Source organism: Cygnus atratus, chromosome Z (genome assembly GCF_013377495.2).
Source record: "Cygnus atratus isolate AKBS03 ecotype Queensland, Australia chromosome Z, CAtr_DNAZoo_HiC_assembly, whole genome shotgun sequence".
In the NCBI taxonomy this organism is placed as follows: Eukaryota; Metazoa; Chordata; class Aves; order Anseriformes; family Anatidae; genus Cygnus; species Cygnus atratus.
In genome coordinates, this window is record NC_066396.1 from 23,681,839 (window position 1) to 23,708,210 (window position 26,372).

Sequence of the window (26,372 nt, forward strand, 5' to 3'; positions counted from 1 at the left end):
TGGGACTTCACAGGTATTGAGCATGTAAAAAGGTACGCATGCCATAGGTCAGTCAGGAGACAGGATGTGGGGGACGCTGTACCAAGAGCGGTGCTGGGCAGTATGTACAGACTAGTGCTGCGGCTCTGCATCCCAGGGAGGATGGGTTTAGGGAAGCTTTGCTGCCAGCACTGCATTGAGTTGTTCTAGCATGCAAGTAAATCACACCTTTTGTTCTCTTCGATCTAGGTTTTGAGTTATTTTTAAAGATACGCTTCAAAACTGTCACAGACATTTTTTTACAGCATGACAAATTCTGCATTGTCAGATCAAGTGCAAGACGTACAAGTATTCATTTTAAATATCTGGACATAAAGTTGCTATGATACATTTGATAATAAAAGATCAGAGGAGTAGGTCAAGTCAGTTAAATTATGCAGTGTTTAGAAGACTTATTTGGTTAGCAGCCAAAATGCCTGTAGGCAGTAGGAGTAAAATGAGTAGTTGTAGCAGAGCACTTGTTGAACCTTTCTTAAAAAGAATAAATATTTCGGAATATTTAATGTAGTAGAAGTAGTAATTTTCTAGCAGGTTTTGCTGTGCACTCTTGGTTTTGACTGGAAACATTTAGATTAGCCCCAACATTGAAATCCACGTTGTGAGTGTCTTTTGTTTCCTTGCTCTATGAGAGGAACCCATGCTTTTGGAAAGACTTCTGTACAATTTAATTGATACTTGTGCTGTAGATTTGACATCGTTTTCCCCCCCTCCCTTTTTTTTTCCTTTCCAGCTAATGTCTGTACACTTTCTTCTGGCAGAAAAGGCAAAATAAATATCAGGGAAATTCTCTTCATGTTAATTTTGGAGTCTGTGGTGCTTGGTAATATGTGTGTTAAGGCACATAGTTTGGGTGTTCAGAAGTGGCTACAGAAATTTCTCATTAAAATTTTGGTGGGAGCTGGATGCCTAGTTCTTATGGATAGATTGGAAAATTTTTTGAATACATACATGTGTGTAGGCTTTTTTTTAAATGAGAAGTCTAATTCAGACTAAGAATATTCTTTCCTACAGCAAAACTGGTTGCAGTGGATGATAAGGAAGTTCTTCAAGAACTTGCAAGACTTTCTTATGTGTTCTGTTACACGAGATGTTGCGTAACAACCTGCAGGGAATTATATTTAGACCTGATGGACTGAAGAGGAGCCCCATACAAATTAGGGATCAGGCCATGCACTGAAAAGGGAAGCCCATATACGTTCTTACAAGCGCTTTTTAGCTTTTTGAGTAGCGCTTTTCCAATGGCTTGATGACTGAGACGTTAGAGAAAACAGTGTGGAAAATTGCTGTCAGAGGTTCCCTATTCCAGCCCTGTCTACTCTTGTCCCTTTACAGTATGCGAGTGCTACTTAAAAAAAAAAAAATAAATCAGCCTTCTGTGGCATTAAGTATACAGTATGCAGTTAATATTTTACCTACTGGTATTACGTAGCCCCCTCAGGTCTTTTATTCAGCTGCAGTTTAGGAATTTCAATGCACTTTTGAATAGTTAGCACTTTCTGGTTCCCAGGGTAGTGTTTCGAGTTATGATTGGGCTTGACTTTTTAAGTAGATGAAAATGAGTAACAGTTGAAGTAATGTTTAGAAAACTTTCACTGTTCTATATGTCTTTAAACTACTGTTTTCTAAATTTATTTATTTTTTTTTAATCATGTTTTCCCTTTATAGTCGGGCAACCTTGAGTCAAACGCTTAGGCCTGTAGTCTCTTGCCTGTAGTGTAATTTAAGCATACACCCTGATACCTTCCTCCTGCTAGTGCTGCTTAGGTGGTCTGGGTGTGCCCGTTTCAGTTGCTGGTTGCTTTTTCAATGTTTTACTGTAAACACATTAAATAACATATGGATGGTGGGAGAGTGGAGAAGGCCCTCTTTTTTAAGAAGTATGGTGCCCATCCAGTAAAAGCATTTCAGACATTCTGTTTCTCTCGCATGTTACAAAAAGACCCCTCCCTCCTATAGCTTTTGGGGATACAGTTTTTGGGTTGGAGGTTGTTGCATGGTTTCTGCATCGGCAGCAGGAGGTCGAGTACCCCAGCACACTGGGTGCGTCAGCACTAATTGCAGTGAGCTCCACCTCTGTCCTGGCACCTCTGTGAGCAGGGGTTGCAGCTGTGTGTCTTCGGGGAGATTACGAGTGAAACCTTCCTGCCAGGTTAGATACTGCCCTGGCAGGGATACCTCGAGGGCTTAGCCCTCTCGCTCTCAGAGAGTTCAGTAGCAATAAGCCACCGAGAAGGAAGCAGGCAATATGTAGCAGCATGTCTTGTATTGCAGGGATGAAAATTTGGTTCAAGTCATTAGACATATCCTTTATGAAAGTGTGAGCATTAGCTGACAGATTTGTGTGTGTGTGTGAGGTTGCATTTTTTTGAGTGTTGTTCAGGGCTCTTTTGGGGGACACACAATCCCTGTCAGGGTTACAGAAAGCTTATAGCGTGAGCAGAATCTCAAGTTTGCAAGCATCAAGAGAACTTGAAATGACTATACAAGTTTTCTCTTCTCTTTACAGGAAGAGCATGCATGCAGAGTTCCGTGGCAGAATATTTAAGGTACGTGTGCAGTCTATGGCAAGTTCATTAGAAGAAGGTGTGACTGGCTACAACAATCAGCTGAACTTGAGTATGGAGACCCAGAATTGCCAGCAAGCTCAGAAAAGGAACTAACTGGAAGAATTCTGCTAGACATAGAAGAAGTGGAACACATTCTTCTGCAACAGACATTGACTTAGAATAAATGCATGAATTAAAAACATCAGTAGTGAAATGGTAGATCCTGGTGCTTTTTGATTCTCTGGTGGATTTTATTACTTAGACATTGCTATTGACATTTTTATTATCACATTTAGTACATCTTGAATCTACCTGTACATAAAAATAACTGGACAATTGCATTTTGATACTGTTTAGTAACACTTTTGAATGTTAAACCGTTTGCCAAGATGAGTGCTGAAGGATATCAATACAGAGCTCTGTATGACTACAAGAAAGAGCGAGAAGAAGACATTGACTTGCACTTAGGAGATATATTAACTGTGAATAAAGGTACCTTACTAGCGCTTGGATTCAGTGAAGGGGAAGAAGCCAAGCCTGAAGAGATTGGTTGGTTAAATGGCTTTAATGAAACCACAGGGGAGAGGGGGGATTTCCCAGGAACTTATGTAGAATACATTGGAAGAAAAAAAATATCTCCCCCAACTCCAAAGCCTCGTCCTCCTCGACCCCTTCCTGTCGCACCAAGCCCTGCAAAAGCTGAAGCAGAGAATGAGCAACAAGGTTAGTACTGTTCTCAGAAAGTGTGTGTGTGTGTGCGTTTGTCTTTCACATTTTTCAGATATTCTTGTTTCATTGCCTTATATGACTGTATATATGTGTGTTTACAGCACGTGCTGGTCAGGCTTTTATAGTGCCTGCCTCATTTCAGTCAATGAAGAATTATGCATGCTTTTAACATTTAGCTCATATACTTTGTGATCTCATGTGCTTTGCCTCAGTTACTGGTCGCTTCAGTGCCTTACTGTGAGCTACATCTTACAGGTGTAAAGGTATACTTAAAATTCACAACTGCAAAGGCTTAAATGGAGAATGAGCAGATTACTGTTTATTTTATGTTTCCAAGAATCTGATGGACACATTTCCTTCAGCGGTTCATCAAACTCACTGCTAAGAAATTTCTTGGTGAATCTGGTGGTACAAATTGCACATGACTCTCTTGCCAACAGCAGAAGATTTGATAGGAACATACTGTTTATGTACTTTGTCACGAGGGTTTTCATGTGGCATTAAAAGTGAGAGTAGGTATTTAAAAATGAACAATAGAGTGATGATAAAGAGAAATTCATATTTAATTTTGTCTGTTTCAGGGTAGGGCATGCAGTATTAAAATAGCACTTATATAAACAAAGGAAGTATCTTCTTTTGTTTAAACATAAATCGCATTCTAACCTACATTTGCAGCAGTATGTTGGACAGAGCACAGACAGAATTTGATTAGAATTCTCCTGTTAGCAGAAGAAAGACATAAGAATTGGAAAACCTGTAGATTTAAAAACAAAATGAAAAAGCCCTCATCAGAGTGATTTGTCTGCTTTATTGATTGACACTGAGATATTAGAGTTTTACGTATAAACAAGCCACGTGCAGCTTAGGGTGGATTTTATGTTGGCCTTTCACTTCTCAAAAATCTGGAGTGATTCATATTGCTTCAACATTTAATGCTTTAAATTCTCAGTATTTCTAGCCATAGAAAATACAAGTGACAGTATGTGGCTTATTCTCACAGTGACACCATGGTCCTGAATAGTATTGTTACTCCCTGCCTCCCTAAAAATGTTTGCAACATCACCTGTTACAATCTCGTATTTGGCTGTGTTGATAATCAACAGAGATAAGAGCAGAAATATAGAAAACTGTATGTGGCAACAAAGTGGAAACCTGGAAGAAGTGTTTCCGTATTGGTGGAGACTTAATAAGGAGTAGACCTGAACTGTTTAGCACAACAATATCCTCAAACACTCAAGAATAGCTTGTAAGTGTATAATGCCTTCACTCTAACAATGGTGTATGTACACCCAGACAGGAGCCAGAAGGGTGTGTTTTGGCATTTTAGGTCATACTGTCCTCGAACCTTCAGCCTCTGGTCACACAAGTCTCATGGTTCCTCATTTGATTGCTTCGGAAAATGGGATATTTGCATTTGAAAGAGAACTTCTTCTTTGATAATTCCCCGATTTAGATATTAGCATGTGCTGATCAGATAAAGTTTGCTTTCTCACTTAACCCACCTGCTGAGGTGGTTGCCTCCATCACATGTAGCTGCAGGATAACCATTGCTCTTTGTATAGACAGCTCAGCAGTGGCAGGTCATTTGGAGAGGCAGAGGGTGGAAGGAAAATCTGATTTCTTCACGTGTGCCTGCTGCAGTGAGGTAACCATCACCTAAGGCTTTGATGCATTTAATGCCTTGAACTTCCAGCAGTGCTTTGTAACTCGCCTGGGCTCTGTGCTCGTGCGTGCTTGGTGCTCCCATTCTCAGCTCCATGCTGTGAGCTGGCCACAGCACTGTGATGAGAAGTCCTGGTGTTAATCTCCATTTCTGAGCCTGCCTTGGGTTTGTGTTCATAACAGATGTTTCTGGAAACTTTGGCTGCTGGGAGTTGCTCCCCTGTGAAACCCTGCTGCAGGTTTTGGGGAGCTCTGCTGAAATATACCCTCTTCTGCTTCCATGGGATTAGACACTGCCCCAAGCCTCAGTGACTAGTTCTCTCCTAATCTCAATTTTATTGCCTCGAGAACAGAGTACTATTTACATGTGCTTATTCTTAATATTTTGGGACTGGGGGGATCTGAAACAAGAAAATGTGCTAATTTAACTGGGAATCTTAACCTCAGATAAAGCCTGCATGCATGATCCTGCCATGCTCCAACATTTTTAAGAATGAGCTTACAACCATGTATTTTTCTGATTAATATATATAAGTTCCCATACCTTTTTTGAATTTAAGATTCCGAACTCCATGTAAATGGCTAGGCATACTCGCTAATGCTTTAGCAACAGGGATTAGACCCTCCTCAACAAGAAGTAGGGGAAACATTGAAATTTGAACTCAAGATGGCTCAAGAGATAGGTGTAATTATTTTTAAAATCATGTATTTAATTTTAAAATAATTTAAAAGAAATTGGGAACACTAATTTGAAGTGTCTTTTCACAGCTCTTTTTGTAGCAAAGAACTAAGGCAGAGAGTGCTTCAAATATTAGAACAAATATGAGAAGTGCATGGAGGGAATGTTATTAAAAATAAATAAAGAAGGTAGAATTTTTAATTGAGCAAAATAATACAAAAAATTATGTCTATGATGAAACCAGAGGTGCAGAAAAAAATATAGTTCAGTTAAAGACAAGAATAATATAGCAATGTACATCTGACTTTCAGGGTGCTGTGCTGTTTCTGCATATAAAATATGGTGCAGGGGATAGCGCAGTTAATATTGTCCAGCAGCCAATGTCACGGGCAGTGGGCCAAAAGATTCTTCCCAGGATGATACTTGTCTCTACACCCTGGGAGTGTATTTCAAATAAATTAATGCGTAGTATGAAACTTGCTTGACCAAATACAGTCAAGTTTATATTTTCAGTGCTTGATGATTTGAAACTGTTGTGTATCAAAATGACAAATTAATGGGGAACTGGAAACAGACTTCTTAAATGTATCTTAGTTATTTGTGATCTGTATACTTTTGTCAGTCTGTGAAGAGTCGATTCTGTACATACCTATGTGCGTATGTGGTGAATAAGAATATCAGAAGCTGAACTGGAGATTTTAAGAATTTATACTTAATTGTGCAAGTTCTTTTAATTTTACCATATGCATATATATTTTCAAAAGAAATTACTTTCTAATAATTTCATTAATCTCTAATACTTTGATATTTATTCTGAATGTTTTCTCCCAGTCTTTTCAAGTGTGGTCACCTGCTCACCAATGTTCAGATTCTTTTGTTTTAGATCAAACTTGCAATATTTAGGCAAAATGCTGCCAGTGTTCACAGTGCTGCAAGCACTCAGATGCAAGTAACTGCAGGCACCTAATCAAGCATGACATCAATGGGGCTGGTAACATGGGCAGAGCTGTTCGTCAGGTTTGTCTTATGCTATCAGTCTTAATTATAAATAGAAAGGTCTTTTAAATATTAGAAGCTAATTTGAAAGCAAATAAAACTACCAATGGTGTCAAATTCTGTTAACACATTAACTTACTTATTTTAACACCTAGGTCAAATCTTTCTCCAGATTTTTATTTTATGGATAACCCATTTAAATTGCTGGAACAAACTGATCAAACCAGAAGTGAGGATACCAGAAGGAAATTCTAGGACTATTGCATTTTTTGTCTGTCTTCCCCTGAAGTTTGTCAATGAAGAGGTAGATTTAGTCTGAATTTGTTTTTGTTGGTGGGTTGGGTTTTTTTTAATTGCATCTGAAAAGATATGAAAATAAGGGGGCCCCAGGAAGTCTCTAGCACCTTTCAGTTTTAGGCTTGGTGCGGGTCAGAGCTACCAAAAGGCAGACTTAATTTGTATGGTTGGTGTGAGGCTCTCGGTGCCCCAGCATTTTCTCCCATGCTCCATCTCCCACCAAGGCAGGGTGAATGGCTGCCACTGGAGGGGTCAAGACACTTCCAGCATGGACACCCAGCGAAGGGTCATCTTCACGCTCTCCTCCAGAGCCCCTGAAGTTGATGTGACTGAGACTTGAAATGACAAATTCTTCTTTTTATCTTGAATTTTTTTTTTTACATTGCAGCTACATAGGGCTGATTTTTCTTACTTAGCCCCATTTCACACAACTCCTTTTGAAAAAGAAAAATGCATAATTTGTTCTGAGTCCAGCTGCGTTTTCTGAACTTTTATTCAGACTGATATGGCCGTGTACTTTGTTTCTTAGTGTTGTTTCTGTACCACATTTCTGAAAGCTGATTTTAAACAGGCTTTGGTGTATAAAGCCTTGATTAATTGACCAAAATACTTCCAGATTTCACTTGGAATGCTCAATTCTCACTTTTAAATGAAGGTTGGTTTGCAGAAGGCAAAAGAGAGCTTCATGTGAAGTTTTTCTATTTTGATGTTTTGGAGCTTCCTGCAACTTCCTGTGGAGCTTAAAAGGGTTGTGTTTGCTGACACTTCATACCATTTGAGCTGTTTTAGAGCCTAAAAATAATCAGAAGCTCTTCCTTCTTATGATGAAACTATACCATAAATTTAAAACAAACAAACAAAAAAAACCAGCAGCCCTCTTTACTTTTCTCCTTGAACAGATACAGATCAGCAACTTAGACAAAGATAATGACGGAACATTTGGAAACTCTTTCCTTTCAAAGACGGGGTTATGCAATGTCTGACAAGGATCCAAACTGACAGAGAGCAGAAAACCGTTTGTGCATGGTTGAACTGAATATGCTGTAGAATTTGCTTCTGCATTTAATTTTGCTATAAAGCCAGTAGAGAGATTGAATTTCTGAAAATTATTTACATTTGTAAAGTAGGGGGACAATAGTAAGTGGAATGCAGTGAGCCTGGAGCCTCAGCTGGGAAGAGAAGAGTCATCTCTCCTGATTCAGGCACATGGAAAAAGGAAATTATGGGGTGAAGTGATGAGTCTCTATCTCATTTGGTAAATGTATTTGCCACTCAATCCAGAGTCCTCGGACTCATTCTAAAAAGCCCAGTTAGGGAGCAAGCCTGTGTTTGGCTGGAGTCGTCAGAATGCCCTACGGTCGCAAACTTTCAAAGCCGGTGAATTTTCACTTGCAGTGAGAAATAGGGCAAGTTCCTTCCAGAAAAACTCACCAGCTTTCTCATGGTCATGTTTCTCAGCGTATGAGGCACATTTCAAACTGCTAGATCGGTGCATCTCAGAAAACAGAGCTCTCACCATCTGGTTTTACCACTAATGAAACAAATATTTTGCAAGCTGTATTGAAGTGAGACAAAGCATTTTTATTTATTTTTTTTTTTTTAGTGGTAAGAGCAGGGTGATAGTAACCAAAATAGTTTTTGTGAGCACCACAGTGAGCCCAGAGCTGGAATTAAAAATGCTGGTTAGGCTAGTTAGTGTTCATATTAACAGTGAGACCTGGGCAAGTTCATGGTTGATGCTTGGCCCCACCTGCTGGTAGAGGAGGAAAGAAGCAAGAGGAAGGAAGGAGCTTCACAACCACTGTCTTCCATGTTGTGTGGGAGAAAATGTTTTGTTTTACTTACCAATCGCTATTTCTGGAGAAAAATTATATCACTTAGGGCACACAGAAGCTCCTCATGTTCCTCAGGGATGACTTCAGATCTGAATAGGCTTGTGTGGCTGAAATGTTTTTTTGTTTTTTTTTTTTTTCCCCTTTTTCCCCAGCTGTATCAATTACTTTAAAAAATACTGCGTTTCCTCACATATTTTAAGAAACTGGAAGCAATACACTACTATTTTGTTGCTATAAGAAATTTATCTGTTTTGTATTACACTCATTTTGAAACACCTTTCTATAATTACAAAAGGGGCATCGTGTTGAGTGATTTTGCTGTAATTTCTTTAACCTTCTGTAATACAGATTCAGTATTTTAATACCTCTTGATGACGTGAATCTTCCTGGGGCAAGATATAAAACAAGGCAAAGGTGAAGTAGCCTACTCCTCTCAACTGGAATTATCTCAATCTGTTCTTTTAGCTGTGATCCAGGAACATCTGAAAAAAAAAACCCCACTGCTTAGCAAATAGTTCTTACTCAGGTTTGCATATGATAACATCAGTTTGTTAGTTTCAGCAACACATGCTGCTATATATTTGCCAAGAATGGATCATTCTGCACCCCGAGCAAACAGCCATGCCCACTTAAATAGTTGTGTGATGCCATATACACATCCAGATTTTCTTGTGTGAAAGAACACAGGTGTTGTAACTACAGCTGGCTATGCGCTCTTTCACATCTGTGTCTGGCTCCAAAGCTACTTTCCATGATGAACATCCATGAAATCAATCTGAAGGCTACAATACAAAGAACTGCTTTATTTTAATAGCTAAGAATGATGAAGGGAATTACAGGATTTTAAAAAGGAATTCAACTGCAGAAAGATTTTAAGTCCTGAGAATAATTTGGTGAGACTCTAGGTACTTAAGAGAACTTAAAGAGAAAATTTGGTTTTTTTTTGAAGTAATAACTATGGTTAAAACTTAACTTCTGTTCTTACTTTTAGCAAAGTATATGTCTAAAAACAATCCTACTTTGTATTTTCATCAGTGACAGTACTTATTTTTGTTTTTATTTTGTTTTGCTGTCTTGTTAGGTATGTGTTTCTTTTTTACACTACAGAAATTTTCACATTCTTGAACGTTGCCTGGAGTCTCTTGGTAAAGCGTTGGCAGGTATAAATTTCTGTACTAACTTCACTGCTTTTTGTTCAGTCTTATCTAAATGCTGTATGCAACGGTCTAGGAGAGCAGCACTCAGACAGTATTCTTTATTTATATTCAATTTTTTAGAAAGGATGCATAGCTTACATACAAGACAACATGTGAAAATGGTACATAGACTGACACCTCATTAGGTAATAAAGATCTAAAATCAAAAGTCCTCAGGACAGAGTTTCCAAAGCATGCTACTACCATGAGCTAGGGGAAGATGTGATTGCGTATGGTTTGTACTCTTCAAAATATCTCTTAGGACTATCTTATACTTCAAAACTGCCGTGGCATGCTATGGCATGAAAGGTGGAAAAGGTCTTTAACAGTTCAGCTAGCAGTCGAACAATTTGCTTGTATAATTCACTGGATGCATTCATATGTGTTTGGCATCATTTGCTGGGTTAGAGCATTTCCCAGAGGCTGTCTGAGGTTGCTTTTTCAGTAGAGACCATGGATATCGAGGACAAGAAGGGAGATCTACCTTTTTTAGGTCTAAACATGCAGGTTTCCATTCATGCTGGCAGGTCACTCAGTAGTGTCCAGGATGGGAAGACGTTCCTGTAGCGGGCAGACCTGCTGAAGGAAGGCAGTTAGTTCTGTTCTGTGCCGTTCAGCTCTGGGCAACAGAGAAGCAAGGCTTAAACTAGACTGATTTTGTATTGTGTTACTCTATTTTGGAAGACCAGATGTGACGTTAACCCTTCCTACTATTCAATGCTTCCTTCTAAAAAAAGCATGCGCACTCAAAAATGTAAAGGTTCTGCCTGATATTCAGCTATTTCAGCTGAGCATATCAGGTTGATGTAGTTCATGAGTCTCTTTCTTGCTCCTCCTTTCCTGTAGGGCTAGATATGTCTGATGCGGCATGTTCCAGCACTCCTGTGCCATAGCTAGATGGGAAAGGAGGGAGTGTAGTGCAAAGTGAGTTCTGTAGTCCAAGGACGGAACCTACCTCCCAGGAGGCATGGCTGTATGAGGTTTACATGTCTTGTTTACAAATACAACAGTGAAATTTATTTGCTGAGGTACACGAGAAAACTTGAGTCATTGATTTCATCCTCAATGTCCTGATCCCACTTGGATAGCATTTTGTAGAGGACTGATGAGTATGGAGGATTAGTCATGGGGAAGGACTTCTAAATGGTATCGAACAGGGTAGACCCATGTTTCAAAGAGTATTATGCTTTCTTCTCAAATAGTCTGTGTCAAGGGCAGGGCTTTTAGTTCGTGAAGTTACTATTTCATCTCTAAGGCTTCTCTTCCTGAGCTGCTTTTGGCTGGAGGTAGACCAAAGCACTTTAATTAGGGAATTAATGAAAGAAACCACTAATTATACACAGTGATAGATAAGGTTGCACGGCTGTGTCTGGTTTCATTATCTTTCTACCCAGAAATATTCCAGAAATAAGCAGTTAAGGGCAAAGATTTGCAGTCCTTTTCCTACTTTCACATGGTGTGTAACACCATGATGACACATTCCAGTCCTCTGTTGCTAATTCTTAATTTTTAATGTGCTGTGTTTGAATGGAGAAGTGAAAATGTCTGTTGTGCTTGCAGGTGTAGCCACGAATTGTTTCCTCACCGTGACACAGCTGCTTGGTGCAGGTGAGGACTGACAGAGGCAATTGCAAAGCCTTCTGTGATTTCCTGCTTTCCTCCTACTTGGTGGTGCACGCGTGAGGGGTCTCTAACCTGCCTTGGTCTGCAAAGAGCTGTAAGCCATTAGGATACGGGTGGGATGCAGCGAGGTGTGCTCCGCTCCCATGGTCTCCTGTGTCCGTGAAGCACAGGTCCCAGAGCTGTCTGTGTGTGGGTGATGTATAGGTCTTCTGTGATGGGTTGGTGCCATTTGGGAGCTCCACTGAAACATCAAGTTCTTGGCTTCGGATTTGGTTGCTCTGTGCCTCTTACTGTAACACTGTCTTTCATTCTTTGTTTCATATTTATTGCATTATTTGCAATATACTCTTTCCCTTGAGAGAAACGTCAGAAAAAGTCATTCCTTGACATTTTGAAATGAGTTATCTTGGGTACTTTGGAGTTGAATCTGTACAGATGTTTGAGTATAATGTAGACTATATTCTTGCCAGTCCAAATCTATTCAGTTGTTCCAAAGCCAGAATAACATAGTTGCTCGTTAGCCTACATAAGCAATTTTCTTATGGAAAGAAAGATTTAGGGAGGCCTTTTGTTCCAGTGTAAGCCAGTTCTGAGAACAAAGGTCCCCACAGTCTGGCCTGTTCAACAGAGAAAGTGTTAAGGAACTCATATTCAAAGCAGTCAGTAGCAAAACTTTCATATCAAATATCTGGGGATAAAGGACCTCTGTTCGCTTAGTTAGGGGTCCACAGGGGCACAGGGGTATGAATTCTCTTTGCTCTGCTGAATTTATAATTTATTACTGTTGGTTGAAAGATCAATGTGCATTCCCCACCACTTTCATGCTTTTCTAACTTCCTCTTGGGTTCAGACTTAGTGCTGACAACTCCAAGACCCTTTTGTTAGCCTGTGTAAGCTGCAGTCTTATATGCAAAATCAGGGATTTTCACAATCCCATCAATATCAGGACACTTTTTTGTTTGTTTGTTTTGCTTTGTTATAGTAAGTCATGACTTTAACAGTGTTTACTACAGGACAACTAGCATGAAGTCCTGCTTCTTTCGACTGTGTTCTAGGTTTTGGGAGGATTCTGACTGTCCGATAGAGGAACATTTGGCACTCATCTGTTGTACATAACGCTGATCACTGCTTGGGACTGTACTAGTCTCACAGAGCTAGTGAAAAGTCCCTTCTGTCCCTGATACTAAAACTTGCACTGAAAAGGGTAGCGCATTGGGGTGCTTCCCCCCGGTGACTTAAGACACAGGACTTTGTGTTGCATGTGCAGTTCAGCAAAAAAGGGGAAGACAGTTACCAACTGTTGTGTTTTTTCTCCAGATGTTTCCTCTAAGACAAATATCTAGGGTTTTATTATGACACAGAAAGAACACACCAATAAGATGAGAATGGTTTTTTTTTTTTTTTTTTTCCTGTTCATTGTCTGTTTGATCTAAACAGCCAGTCAATCAAATGCTGTGGTAGATTGTCTGGTGGAATGTCTGGTAGATGTAACATGCCCATGCTTGTTAATGAGAGCTGTTCTCTTCTAAGCAGAGTATTAAAGAGTTTTATTCAAAATCCCTTCGGATGCAAAGTAAAAATAAGATTATTTTAAAGTACTGCTGTTCTTGTAAATATAGTACTTTTTATTTACTTAAAAGACTTATTCTTACAAGAAGCAGCAGGCTCCTACTCTACTTTCCCTTAAATTGGTGGCAAAACCAATTTTGACTTAAGAAAGTACAGGGTCAGACCTACAGTCAGGGTTTAGTAGCAGTGGGACAAATCCCACAGTTCCTTCTCTCATTTCTCTTGGACAAAATTCCCATTGCCTTTAGGGTTTGGAGCACAAATGCTATAATTATTCTAGCTCTGTTCTGCAGAAATTATCTTTTTTCAGTATACCAAATTGCATATAATATGAATGTGCATGGAATACGACACACTAAGCACTGCTGTAAAGAAGGACGTTCTCTGACTGTACATTCACGGATTGTGAAGAGATGGAACAGAAACACTACTATGATCATCTTGTCTGAACTCCTCCACTAACACAGGGCATGGAATTTTACTCGGTAGTTCCTGCATCAAGCTCATAACTTTTAGATGGTTTTAAGCATGTTTCTAACTTGTCCAGACTCCTCCCTTTAGTACATACTTAATGGAGGTGATATTACTTTTTAGCCATTTGTACGTCCATTATAAAAAGAGTTGCAAATTCAGTAGTAAAAATGTCTTAATTTGGGGGGAGGACAGGGGATGGACACTTCTTAGTATTTGGTGATGACAGTGTAGAGATTTTTTTCACCAGGCTATCTTCTTCCATTATATTCAGTCATCTTCCCTAACACAAGTGAAAAACTTGCTCCATGCTGCTTTGGCAAGGCTATTTTTTTCTCAGGGCTGCTTGTTTGGGTAACTAGTGTGACAGTAATGCGGGTTTCTTAAAAGTGACAAAATGGTATGGTGACATTTTTAATTCGATATCCTGTTATTGTAACAAATTATTACATTTAAGATAAATATGGAGGTTTATTACCATGGTGCATATGCATGTATACAGTGAATTGCAAACTGTATGAGGAGATCGTTAAGATTGCAAAACTATGCATTTAAAACTTGCGTTTGTACCTGTAATTACAGCTTCTTACAGTGTGTGAAGTCTGATACTGTGTGAAGTTTTTAATTGCATAGGTCCTTGACCCCTTTTCCCTCTCATGCTTGCTTTGCTCATTTTAGAGGTCTTCACTGGAAGAGAATTGCTTCATTCTGGTTGTTAGTTTGTGGTCTTAAGCCCCCTTTTCTTCACAGTATTCTCCTCTCTAGAAACAGATTTCTTCATTGCCTTGTGTGCTCGTTCCAGCGGTATTGCTGATAATACCTTCACAGAGCTTCACAAGTACTAAGTCACCTTCAAGACACTGTTGTGAGTAAAAGTAGCATCATAATTCCTGTGAGGAATAAGGCAGCCCAAAAATAAGGAGGAAAAAGTAACTACCATTTTAAGATTTTATTAAGGTTTTAAGTTTAGTCCTCTCATAATAGGGAGGTCATGTAGAAAAGCATTGCAAAAAGCTGATTCTGGGGACAGAACTCAAATAAAATTTTGGTTAAATGTTCATTAAGATAACTAAAACCAAGAACCAGAACTGTTTTAGGCTTGATAATGTAAGGTTTCATTTGTCAAAACGAACAAGTACCATCTACTCGCTCCACCGCTGGCTTCAGCTGCCGAGTACTGGGAGTCTGTGAGGATTTCTTGCAGAGCAATCAAATTTTACTGGCATACCTCTCCCTGCATCATCCAGCTTCACAAGCTGGAATCCAAGTATAAGCATCAAAAGCAAAAAAAAAATTGCTAGAATGTGAGTGCTCACATTGAACAGATGTGGTGACATTTAGTGGTGTCTCAATTTTTTCCTGATTCTGAGAATTTAAAGTTTCAAATTTGCAGCACTTCAGTGTAAACATAGAGCATGTCTTGTAATTGAAATATGTGCATTAGAGCCATACACATTTTAAATACCTTTTGCTTTATATTTTTATGATGTATGTCCAGTAGTTTTGCTTTTTTCATTGTATTGTAGTTTTGATTAATGGAAACAATGTAGGAATTTTTCCAAATTATGCCAAGTTGTGTGGGAAATTATAGTACTCGAAACCTAATACTACTTTTCTAATACCAGTCAATAACTTGAATACTTGAAAGATATTTTTGCAACCTTCGTTATTCTGCAATGCTGTAAACTGCAGCCTTATTTAATCAAGAAGTATGGCAATGCAACTTCATCCTGGTGTGACAAAGTTTTTTTCCTGGATAACTCTATTACTAGCAACATACATTAGATTTCTCTTAAGGGAAATACTAGTTTAGAAGGTGGAAATTAAGAGAGCGTCAATGCAGATGATAAATGAGTAATGCGGGAGGTAGGAAACGTATTCTTGACTGGTTGTTCATTAATTTACCAGACACACAAAAGACATGGAAAGAGTGTTCTGCTGTGGAGGAATCTGTGATGTGTTGTGCAAGACCTCTACACCAAGATGGAAAAATTGAAAATATGCTTATTTCATAGGAAGTTGCCTGCACATCCTTTGTATTCTTATTTTTTCATATCTCGTGTGCCTTCTAGATAGTGATATGTAATCTGCAGGCCATTACATCTGTATGTACAAACAAGACACAGGACTGTGAAGAACCACTCCATTTGATCTTTGAAAACCAAGGGTGTATGAAAGCATGCTCCTATGAAAACCCCGTATTGCAAAAATCGTCTGTAGTGGGCTATAGAGGTATTTGACAGATTACGTGCAAGTACATACATGTGTGTTTCATTATTTGATTGCCTTAGGAGACTGGTGTTTAAGTTGGCAGATCTACTTATTAAAAGCAAAGCTCATCGGTTGGCAGGATTACAGAATGCCAGAAGGAAAAAGAGACCAAATGCTGAGAGAGAAAGAGAGAACATGTAATGTGCATAAAGCATGGTGAAGCTATAAAGCAAGCAGGAAAAGTAGACTTCAATGTGGTTCCAATTTGTTCTATTGGGCTCAAGTTGATAGCCATTCAAAAGTAAAAGCATGAACTTTTCTGATTTTAGGACAAACTTAATATTTCAGAAAATCTAGAGTTTTCTGTCACGTTAAATGTGATTTGGTCACCTGTTGTGGCCTGTCAGAAATCTTTAGTCCATGCTTACTATCTTGTTTCAAATTTAAGAAGTGAAAAAAAAAAATAAGGAAAAAGGCAGCTTCCTTTACAAAACACTGTCAGGTGATGGCATCAGTGGACAAATCAGCACCCAGGAAATTTGCTCTTAGTCTTGATTGGCTTGTTGTATGAATACGGTATTGACTCTCAGTATATATAAATTTCTGCCTGCAATTTTATGATATGTAACTTGCAGCTGTTTTGCAGGGGGGAAAAAAACACCACCACCAACAACAAAAACCAATCTATACATAACTGTTTTGAATCCTCCAAGGTTTTGGAAACAGAAACCCAGCAAGTTGAATATATGTGCATCCAGAGGAGTCTACACCTATGGCTTCACACTTTCTCCCTCCAGTCAGGTCCCTTTGCAACCTCTGGCAGCACAGATCAGCGTATTCACCTAGTGCACCTAGTGCATTATTTTTTCCCGACTGAATGCCATGAGAATACCCAGTTGCTTTGCTTTGTCTCCTAAGACTTCCCAGTTTGAGAACATTGTTTGAGATGTGAGAAGCTGACTGGTGGAAGGCTGACTTATGTACTGAAACGCAAGAAAAAGAGAAGCAGCAGGGCTAGCTCCCCTGAGAAATCAAGAAATATGCTGCCTAGAAAAAAAAAAGCAAAAAAAAAAAAGTGTTTCCCTTTAAACAAGACCTAGATTTAGACGATTGCTCAAGCTGATCTCTCTTAAAGAGGCTATTAATGGCACATTCATGGCACGTTTAGCATGAAATATTAGAACCCTTTGGGAGGTGACGGGCTCCTGTGAAGGGATTCTTAGTCGTGCAGGAATTACGTACTTAGTGGTAGTAAGGCTTAGGTGAGTTATACCAGCTGTCTGCTGTATTTACTATTTTTGAGGAACTTTATCTTGTAGGTGCCTCAGTAAAGAAGATACCATGGCTGAGCTAATTATGATGCAAGTTTTTAGGGTTGTATACCCAAGTTTGGAAGGGTAACTAGAAGGAGGGATAGGTAGAGAGATGCTTGTTCTGATGTAGCCGGCAAGTACCCTCAAAAACAGGGAGTCATAAGCCTGTTAGAAAAATCAGGTCAGTTTAAAATGTATGCATTCCTCTTCCTTCTGTTCTCGACAGGGAACTAGTTTTCTGGAAGGATTCTCCATCTGGGAATCAAGTGAGCCATCGTTTTGCTTCTTGGCATGGCCAACATTTAAAAAAAAAAGAAAAAAAAAGAAAAAATCATTGATATTCTTTCCTTTAAAAATGTAAAATAAAAAGGGGAAGAGGTGTGTTTTTCTGTTTAGGGTCAAATAAAGGTAACTCTGGTTCTTTCTTTGGCAAGATGATGACGAAGGAATTCCTCTGGAGCCCAGTAACAGAAACAGACATGTAAGAGTTCCTTTTTATTTTTGTTACTTTTTTTTTTTTTAAAACTTAGTAGGATAGCAGGAAAAAACCTGGGTATGCCTGGCCTTTTGGCAAAATAGTTCCCAGTGTTTGCTGGCCAGTGTGGAAGAAGGCATATTCCATCCATCCAAAAGTCTTTCAGCCTCACATACCTCCACCCTTTTCTTACTGAGTCATAGCTGGAGGACCCTTTGACATGTTTGATCACAGCTTGTGCAACTTAGGAATATATTTTTACTTTTTAATTGTACCCTGCAATCAACATTCTGAAACAACTGAGTGTCTGTAGCTTTAAGTGCTCTCTGTGCCTATGTGAAAATGCGGATAGATGTATTGATAGTGCCATTATATTCTCAGATGTGGATGTGTTAGAAGAGCAGCTAACTTCATGGCCAGGATCAGGATGGTGGACAAACTTTTGTGTGTGTGTTTGACCCTTAGAAACACGGTATACTTGCAGCACTTAACTATACAGCATATTAGTGTAATGCTCATTTATATACTCGGTACTCCCCTAAGTTCAGAGACAGCATTAAGGCCTGATCCTGCTCCCCATGAAGTTTCTCTAGAGAAGATGGAGAATGTCCAGTGGCAGCAGCGAGGAAGGGAAGGGAAGCAGGGAGGTCAGAGTGCTGCTTTCTCACCTACAAGTCTTTGCGGAGGACATAAAAAGTGAGCTTCTGCCTCCCTGGTGTCTTCTCTGGAACAGCAGCTTTCATTTAAGCACGAGTTAAAAATCACAGGAGACATGTCAGCTTGTAACCAGATGCATTTATTTATTTATTTTTCTTTGCTCAGCTCTTCTCCAGTTTAGGCTTTCCAAGACCACGTAGAGATCGTTTTTGCAGTTATTTCAGCCTGTTCTACTCCTCCTTCATCCTCACTTCTTCCCATGATACTACTTATTTTCAAAAGGGACACATTTCTTTGATTTAGACCTTAAGAAATGCTTTAATACTGTAGGCTTTCATGCAGGTTGCACAAGGCTTTATCAGAGTTCAATGCTTAGTTCATTCTAAGGGTTTTCTTAAAGACAGGCTTTGCCTATTGTTTCTACATTTTTGCAAATGAATACTACCAATGCAAACTGAAATCCTTTTCTATACTTTCTTGCCCTTGACTTCAGTCTTTGCAGATAATGTAAAATAACATGGCCAGTTTTTCATGCTAGTTTTTCATGGCCAGTTTTTCATTTACACTTTGTTGTTCTTATCGATTTTTTTAACACTTCCATAAATAAATTTTACACTGTGTGAGTTTCTGCAACATCATGTGCTAGACAGTACACAAATAAAGTTCTTTGTCCTGTTTCAGTTAACCAGCCAGTTGAGACCCTGATTGCTTTGTAAAGATCCATGAAATTAGTTCACAGCTTTAACTGCTAAGATCTAAATTAAAGTTAGCAGTGCAGTGGGAACAAACAGTGATTTATGGAAAAGAGGTCTTTAAGTTCATTCAGTAAGTGCTTGTACTTCATATTCCATGACATCCTTTTTGTATACCATCTCAACAGTGTAATATATAGTGGGGATGAGAAATCAACATTAAGATTGCTATGGAGAGAAACCTTGACAGGTGTATGATATGGCTCAGAGAATCTATTATTATAAGGGCTGAGAATTTTCTTCTTCATCTGAAATTAAAGACGAATGTGGGATTAACTCTCTGTAGATACAGTTCAGGAATAAAGTTGTTGTTTCTGTATCTGTGTCAGATCAGCGAATGGTTTAATGGCTGTAAGGATTAACCCAGTTTTACTTTCTTAAAAGATTTGCCTTTCAGATAGAGCACTAAACTTTTTTTTTAAAGGAGGAAAAACACTTGATTTGAAATATGTTAGTTTCCAGAACTTAAAAAAAAAGATAAAAAATCCTTCTGATGCTGGATTACTGTTACCATTGTTTGCTTTTTCTTCTGTGTGACTGCTGTACACTCATTATTTTTAACTTTCTGTACTTATGTTTCCCATAATTCCCAAGATGAAGGAACTGTTTTGGCTTTTATCTGTCAGCAGTTTCTGCCAGTACTTTTATGTAAATCTTCCAGATCTAAACAACTTGACTTCTCAAGCACAGTAATACACATTATCTTTTTCTTGCAGTAATGAAGAGCTTATTCTTTTCCTCTAGATTGCTTGCCTATAGAGAGAGAGTGATTTATTGTGTCCTCCTACCTTAGTTTCTTCACAGAAAAAAAGGTAGCAAAATAAAGTATTCTTTCAGAGCAAAATAAAATGCTGTCCTGAAGTTTAATGTATTCTGATTACTGAATAGGAAGAGTGTTTTAAAATATGCTTCTCAGGTAGAGTCATTATCACAAACCAGTGATAGCCTCGCATAAAAAAAGTAAAAATAAAAAAATCATGGTAGTAAAACCAAAAAATATGAAAGAAACAGCAGTAAGGAACAAGGATCCATTACAGGTGAGACAGATCATTCTGGAGAGAGTTCCGGTTTCCCTGGTATCTCATACCGAAAGTCCATCCTGCAGTCCTGTTTCTGTTACAAAGACGAGATGCTGCTGGAGCACCACTACTAACCGTCATCATGGTTATGTGGGAAGAGAACTGAGTTAGTAATCTTAATAGGTTACTGCACAGCCATTTTGAAGGAAACATATCAGTGCTTTTTTAGGTGAAAAGGGCCAAATGTCTGAGAAGACCAGCAAGGGAACTTGGCATTATCTGTAAAGCTTTTCGTCATGGAGGTCATTGAAGTCATCTTACCATCACGCTCTCCACAGCCTTGTCCAGAAAAGGTAGAAGATGGTGGTGGCTGGCCAGAACCAAAATTTTCAAGTGCTTCTTGACATGGAAATCAGCATTCCTTCCCTTAAAAGATAGGCAGCTGTCCCTCTCTTGTGAGTGACAAAATTTCCAGGAACCAAGTATGTATTTCCTTCCTCACTTGTTCTGAAGAGTTAGAGAACAAGTTGTGGAACAAAGTACTCTTTCATGGCAAACTGAGTTGGACATGAAATGATAGAGAACTTGCGTTTGGAGAGGGAAGTAAACAGGAGAATATGAGCCTACTAGAAGACCAAGTGTCCATTCACAATCTGGATAATGCTCAAGGTAATAAGTACCTTAACTATTCAGCTGGGTTCTATCCCTTGCAAGCTAAACGTTGTGTGCTGAAACAAGCAGAGTAATTTCATGGGAAAAAGGTTATCATGGTGTCAAAAGACAAAATAGAAAGTTTTGAGTGCTTGACGTTGTGATCTTGGTGCTCTTTAAATGTAGTTTTGTTTCTGTCTGTGAAGTATAACAGGCAGCAGACGGAACCTTTTTGTAGAGTAAAATATTGTGTAAATGTATCAACTTACATATAGTCTATTTAAAATATACTTTTGCAAGGATTTCACTGTTTATTAAAAAAAAAAAAAAGACCGAAATGCAGAAGTTAGTAGAACTCCAGGGCTTTAATATCTTTGGGAAAGAGGAGGTAGAGTTTGCAGAAAGGTTAGTAGAGCAACTGGTATGAGTTCTAAGAGATTGCTTAGCTAATCATAAGGGAGGCTTTGTTTGACCAGAACTATCACAGGTTTGTTCCAATTCTGATAAGGACTTCTAGGTATTACTGCTGCAATCTGGATGTTTAATGACAATAATAACCCTGCAAGTTGCAAAGGGAACCAGTTAAGTAGGTCACGAGATGCAGATGTTGGTGGAACACGCTTTGTCCTCACGCCCACGCTTAGACACAGTATGCTTGCATATTCAGTGTCGTAGCTTTTCCTTCGTGGTGTTGTGTATGGTTTCAAACAAAAGCACTGCCAGAAGGTGGAAAGCTAAGTTTTCATTGGCAGTGAGTATCTCTGAGGAGAATTGGGCAGAATTGCTGATTTTTTTTTTTTTTTCTGGATCTCAGCTCTGTTCTAGCCATGGAACTGCCATCCTGAAGGAGGAGGGAATGTACAGGACCCTCTCCTGATGAAAAAGGCAGTGTTTTGCACTTCGCTGGTCCTCCCTGTACCTTCTTGGTCCCCCCTTAAACCTTGTTTTTCGGGATGTGGTAACTGGGTACCCACACCATGTTTTTACTGTAATCTGCCAGTATCTCTCTAACTGCAAACTACCAGCGGGGAGCCTGCAGATATCAACAGGACATGAAGAGTAGGTGTTAACTCTTAAAATGTTTTCATTCTCTGTCTTCAGAATCATGCTCAGAGGACTGCTGGCTTGCTCGGTTTAGAGGTGTTAACCTGCTCCTCTGCTTAAACAGGTGATAGTTGGGGGCTGTGAGAACCCTGCTACCTGTGAGTCACTCAGGGTGATCTGTGAGAAATAAGGGTAAGATGGAAATAGGCATCAGCCTGCAAACCCTGAGAGAGGTGTGGGAAGCCTTTAGCCATGCCCTGTGCTCCGTAGTGCTGGAAGGAGGTGAGATGCACCTTTCCCAGACCGGCAGTGAGGGACCCCACTCCCTGCCCACTTGGTGTGTAGCTCCAGCGGTGCTTGGCATGAGCATCTCAGCTCACTGGGTGTCCTCCTCTACTTAGAAGCAGAAAGGCATGTTCTTTTACTACATTCTTGCTTATTTCTTATTTTACTGTTTCTGCTTGCCTGGCAACACTTTGAAAGACAGTTGAATAAACAAATACTTTTCCCATTTCCTTCAGTTTGTAGGGAGGTTTCTTCTGCAAAGCAGTTCAAGCATGTGTATGGCATTACAGTGCAGTGAACTGCAGGACAGAATGTGTTCTACTTACGACTTTTTTCATTGCTTGTGTAGTTTTTCCCTAGAACAGGGCTTCCTGTTTCTCTAATTTTGCTAAAACTATTTGGACATAGTTGCAGCCATTTCAAATCCTAAGCTCAGTTATAGTTTAAAAATGAGTACTGCAAAAACTCACCCATAGAGGGAAGCAAAATACTGTCTTTACAGGTCCTAAGTACGGTCTGCTTTTTAAAAATTATCTGTGCTTCATTTGAAGCCAACAAAGAACATCTGTTGTCTTATTTATAGCTCCTATTTCTAAGAAGTATATTCTGCCGCAGATGAGAAAAGTGCCTGACAGCTCATAATTCATAAAGTTACTGAGGGTTAATCTGATGGAATATTATGTACAGAATTCCTGCCCAGTACAGACAGCATCACTTCCCTTTCAACAGATAATACAAATAGGGCTTTATGAAACATTAAATTAATAGGTGTGAAACATGATTAGCAGTCACTATTAGAAGTATTAAACTGTTATGAAGGAATATAGTATTCTACACTGCTGTTGCTTGGTGGTTTTATATTTTCTGCACATTTGTGCAGCTGAGTTTTCCTGAAGTCAGACACAGCCTGTCTTTTCTTTCTTTCTGTCTGAACTTTCATTCTATTTTGTCTTAGATGATGTCTTAATGATTAATGCAACAGCTCTCTGACAAGTATTGATTTTCTTGTGTCAGAAGGGTAAGGAGACCCCAGATTTCTTTCTAGAGAATTGGTAAATTATAAAGTATGACTTCCTATGTCAAATCAAAGTTTTATTCTACCTAGTTCTGCCATCTACTGTTTATAGATTAGTTTCTTGTACTAATCTGTATGTGCCCTGGGTTGTTTCTTCTTCCAACAGTTGCCCCTTATTCTCTTTAGTGCAGCTGCTGTGACATTATAAAAGGGGATGAAGAGAGGAGTTTGTTCTCCCAGCTCCCCAAACTTCCTGCGTAATCACCATACACATGACTTTTTATCAATCAGATCGTTGCTTGCATATATGCACTGATAATCTTGGAAAGTATCTAAGCAAAGTATGTGACTTGTCTCAGTTACAGCGTTGATTTATACAGGTAACTATGTCTTTTTCCACATGTTATGTATAGCCAAGAAAAAATGAAGTAACATTCAGTTTTTATTCTAACCCTTGTAGATTCAGTGGGTTGGACTATAAGTGGCCCGGTCATGATATATATAATTGTCTTCCTGAAGAAGTGACTGGATGGCCTTATTCTGTTAAGTACCACATATAACAACTTACACACATTTTTTCTACAAGTATCAGTCTGAAATGCCCTTTTTCAAGCTTATAAGGGGTGTTTGTCAGTACCTACCTCACACTTGGGTTTCTGTAAATTCTGGCTTTGTGACTGATCAGTGTGTAGAGATCAGTTGAAGTTCAGAAGGTCATATTGGTAAGAATTCCAGCAGTTATCTTTTGGAATAAACCCCTTCAAAAAAATTCTTGTCCCCCTACATGTGTGATGTAGAATCACAGAAGAAATATGAATGCTTTAAGAAGTGACTGAAATCCAAAAGCATATTAACAGAGTATCGTTTATCCACAAGTTAATTGTTACCATTGAGATGCCCTATAAGAAGCTTTCTGCTTTGAGTGTTTATCCATTGCAGGTGAAGGAAAAAGAGGACTGACCACTGATATGGTAAACTGTTTTTCCTGTACAGCTCTGTATTTTCACTGAGGCTAATATCTTCAACATACCATTAGCAGAGAACGTCTGAATTAAGTTGTCACTGTCTTCTAGCATATAGTCAACACCTGCTGACAAATGGAAGAAGTAAACTGGGCTGGCTGCATATTATAGAAGAATTTTCTGACAGGGTTTTAGAATCAGCAGTATTTCCATCAAGCTTCCCAGCTGTAATTCAGTCACATAAGGTCACCAGCAGACACTTATTTCTCCATTCCTTTTCAGAGCTTTGAGATCATTCGTACAGTAATAAGTCTTGACTCACAGACATTTTTCAGCCTACATTAAGATGGGCTTCTTGTGAGCCTGAAGGCTGATAGCATTAGTGGGACAGACTTTTTCTTTTTCTAGTACTGAGATAATCTTTGCCTCTCTTCATTTCTCTTGGATCTAGTCTCCTCTATCAGCCACGGCTTCTGTGGTATTCTGAGTTCACAGAGTCTGCCTGATTGACGACATCTGATAAAAATAAAAGACAAGTAATAGTAGACAGACTTACTAAACCACTCATAATGATGTGTCAAATTCACTGAAGTTTAAAACTCTTTCATATTTTCCCATTAATATTTTTGAAATATTTCTAATTAAATGAGTACTGGAAAAGGTGGTTGAGCACTCCTGCCATTTTCAGTGGTGTTTTCAGCCCCTAGGAGAATTTAACTGCAGTCAAACCTGAATCATCCTAGGTCAGAAGGGGCATAAGGAGAGGTCTTTTATTCTTCCAACAGTTGCAGCAGATTTTACTGTCTATTGCTTGATTTATCTATGACACACAATGACATAAACTTCTTTGTCTTCACTCTCACCTTCTTGTCTTTCGTCCCTGTCCAGTCAAAACCTTTTGCTAATAATGGATGGGCAGTTCTAAATACTGTATTTGTTTGTTCTTTTGGTAAATGTCATTAAGCTCTCTAAAATTACAGGTGCCAAGGCAAGGTTGCTGTCCTCAGAGTGAATTTCTCTGTGGTATTTATTTGTAATGCCAGACTAGTCTTTTTCTGTCTTGCTTGAACTGAAAGCACAGATCCCTCATAGTTGTTCTACCAAGCGCTTCTGCAAAAACTGCTGCTTCGTAAGTCTATAACAAAATGTACAAGGGACCATGAAATGCCCCCACACTAAAAGTTATGGGTTTTGCGTCAGTCAGGCTGATTTCGTTCCCTGATGGGCTGTGAGGTTCATGAAACCTTTCGTCCCGTGCTGATGGAGGTGGGTGCTGAGGGGCAGAGAAGGCCGAGTGAGGCCCTGTCTGGAGCAGCCACTACCAAGGTCTGTGAGAAGCACCAGGACACCCAACCAACCTTGCAGAGGCACCCTTGGTGCTTCCCAGTGTTACAGGACCTGCACTCTGGTTTCCACAGACGGGGCTTTTGATGAGAGCCCTTAACACACTGCTGTCTCTCCGCCCTGGGGACTGCTAGGAGGAAGGACACATGGTACACCAAGTACACCAGGCTGCCTTAATGCATTTCACTGCCTGAACTGTTCTGCAGCAATGCCAGGTCACCAGGATCCTCACTGAAATTCAGGTTCTCTTTCAGGGAAGATGGCTGGTAATAGTGGAGTACTTTTCCTATACATGGTACTTAGTGCTGGTTGAAACATTCATGTTTGGACATATTGAATGACTTTCAGACATGGATATGTGAAAATCTTATGACTGCATGCTTCACTATGTAGGTGGATACACACATAAAGAATGTATCTGCACACACACAAGCCAGTTATGATCATCTTAAGACCTGTGCTGTCAAATATTACGCTTTTATGTACAGCTGCGTTGTCATCAAATGCAGTATGTATAAACAATTTTAAATGCCATTTCTGGAAAAAGAAGACAGTGCACAGAGTAATCTTGATTCAAAGTTAAATTCAAGTAATGTTAGTATATAGTTCCTGTAAAATATCCAGAAATTGAACTACCTTCCATGGTTTGTGTTGTTATATTTTAAGTTACATTCTTTTTTTTTTTTTTTTTAATGTATTCATTTTCATTCTTCCAACAGTAACGAAAGATTTGGCTCAGAAACTCCTGAAGCCAAATTCCAGCTTTAAATTTCCACTTGTCGTTGCCAGGTACTAACTCTAAAATATCTCTTTTTACTGAGAACCCTTCCAAAAGGTGCAGCTGTAGGCTGGTTTCATCTTGCACTTTGTAGCTGTGTTGGCAACCCCTGAACGTAAGGTATGCTCTCATCTCCCACACGTTGCAGTTGCCTTAGCGCTGTTCAGGCCTGTCTGTATCAGGGAGAGTGAAGAGTTCACAGATTGGAGAGAACCCTGGCTTGT

At 39.2% G+C, this 26,372-nt stretch overlaps 1 protein-coding gene across 2 annotated transcripts in view; it reads left to right on the forward strand.

Moving 5' to 3' along the window:
• PIK3R1 (phosphoinositide-3-kinase regulatory subunit 1) overlaps positions 1-26,372 on the forward strand; it is a 58,913-nt gene that overhangs the window by 1,935 nt on the left and 30,606 nt on the right. For both annotated transcript variants that reach the window (XM_035553662.2, XM_050716233.1), the window contains exon 2: positions 2,546-3,308. In XM_035553662.2, coding sequence (XP_035409555.1) covers positions 2,975-3,308 — 334 coding nt within the window. In that variant the 5' untranslated portion in view covers positions 2,546-2,974. The remainder of the gene's footprint in view (positions 1-2,545; positions 3,309-26,372) is intronic.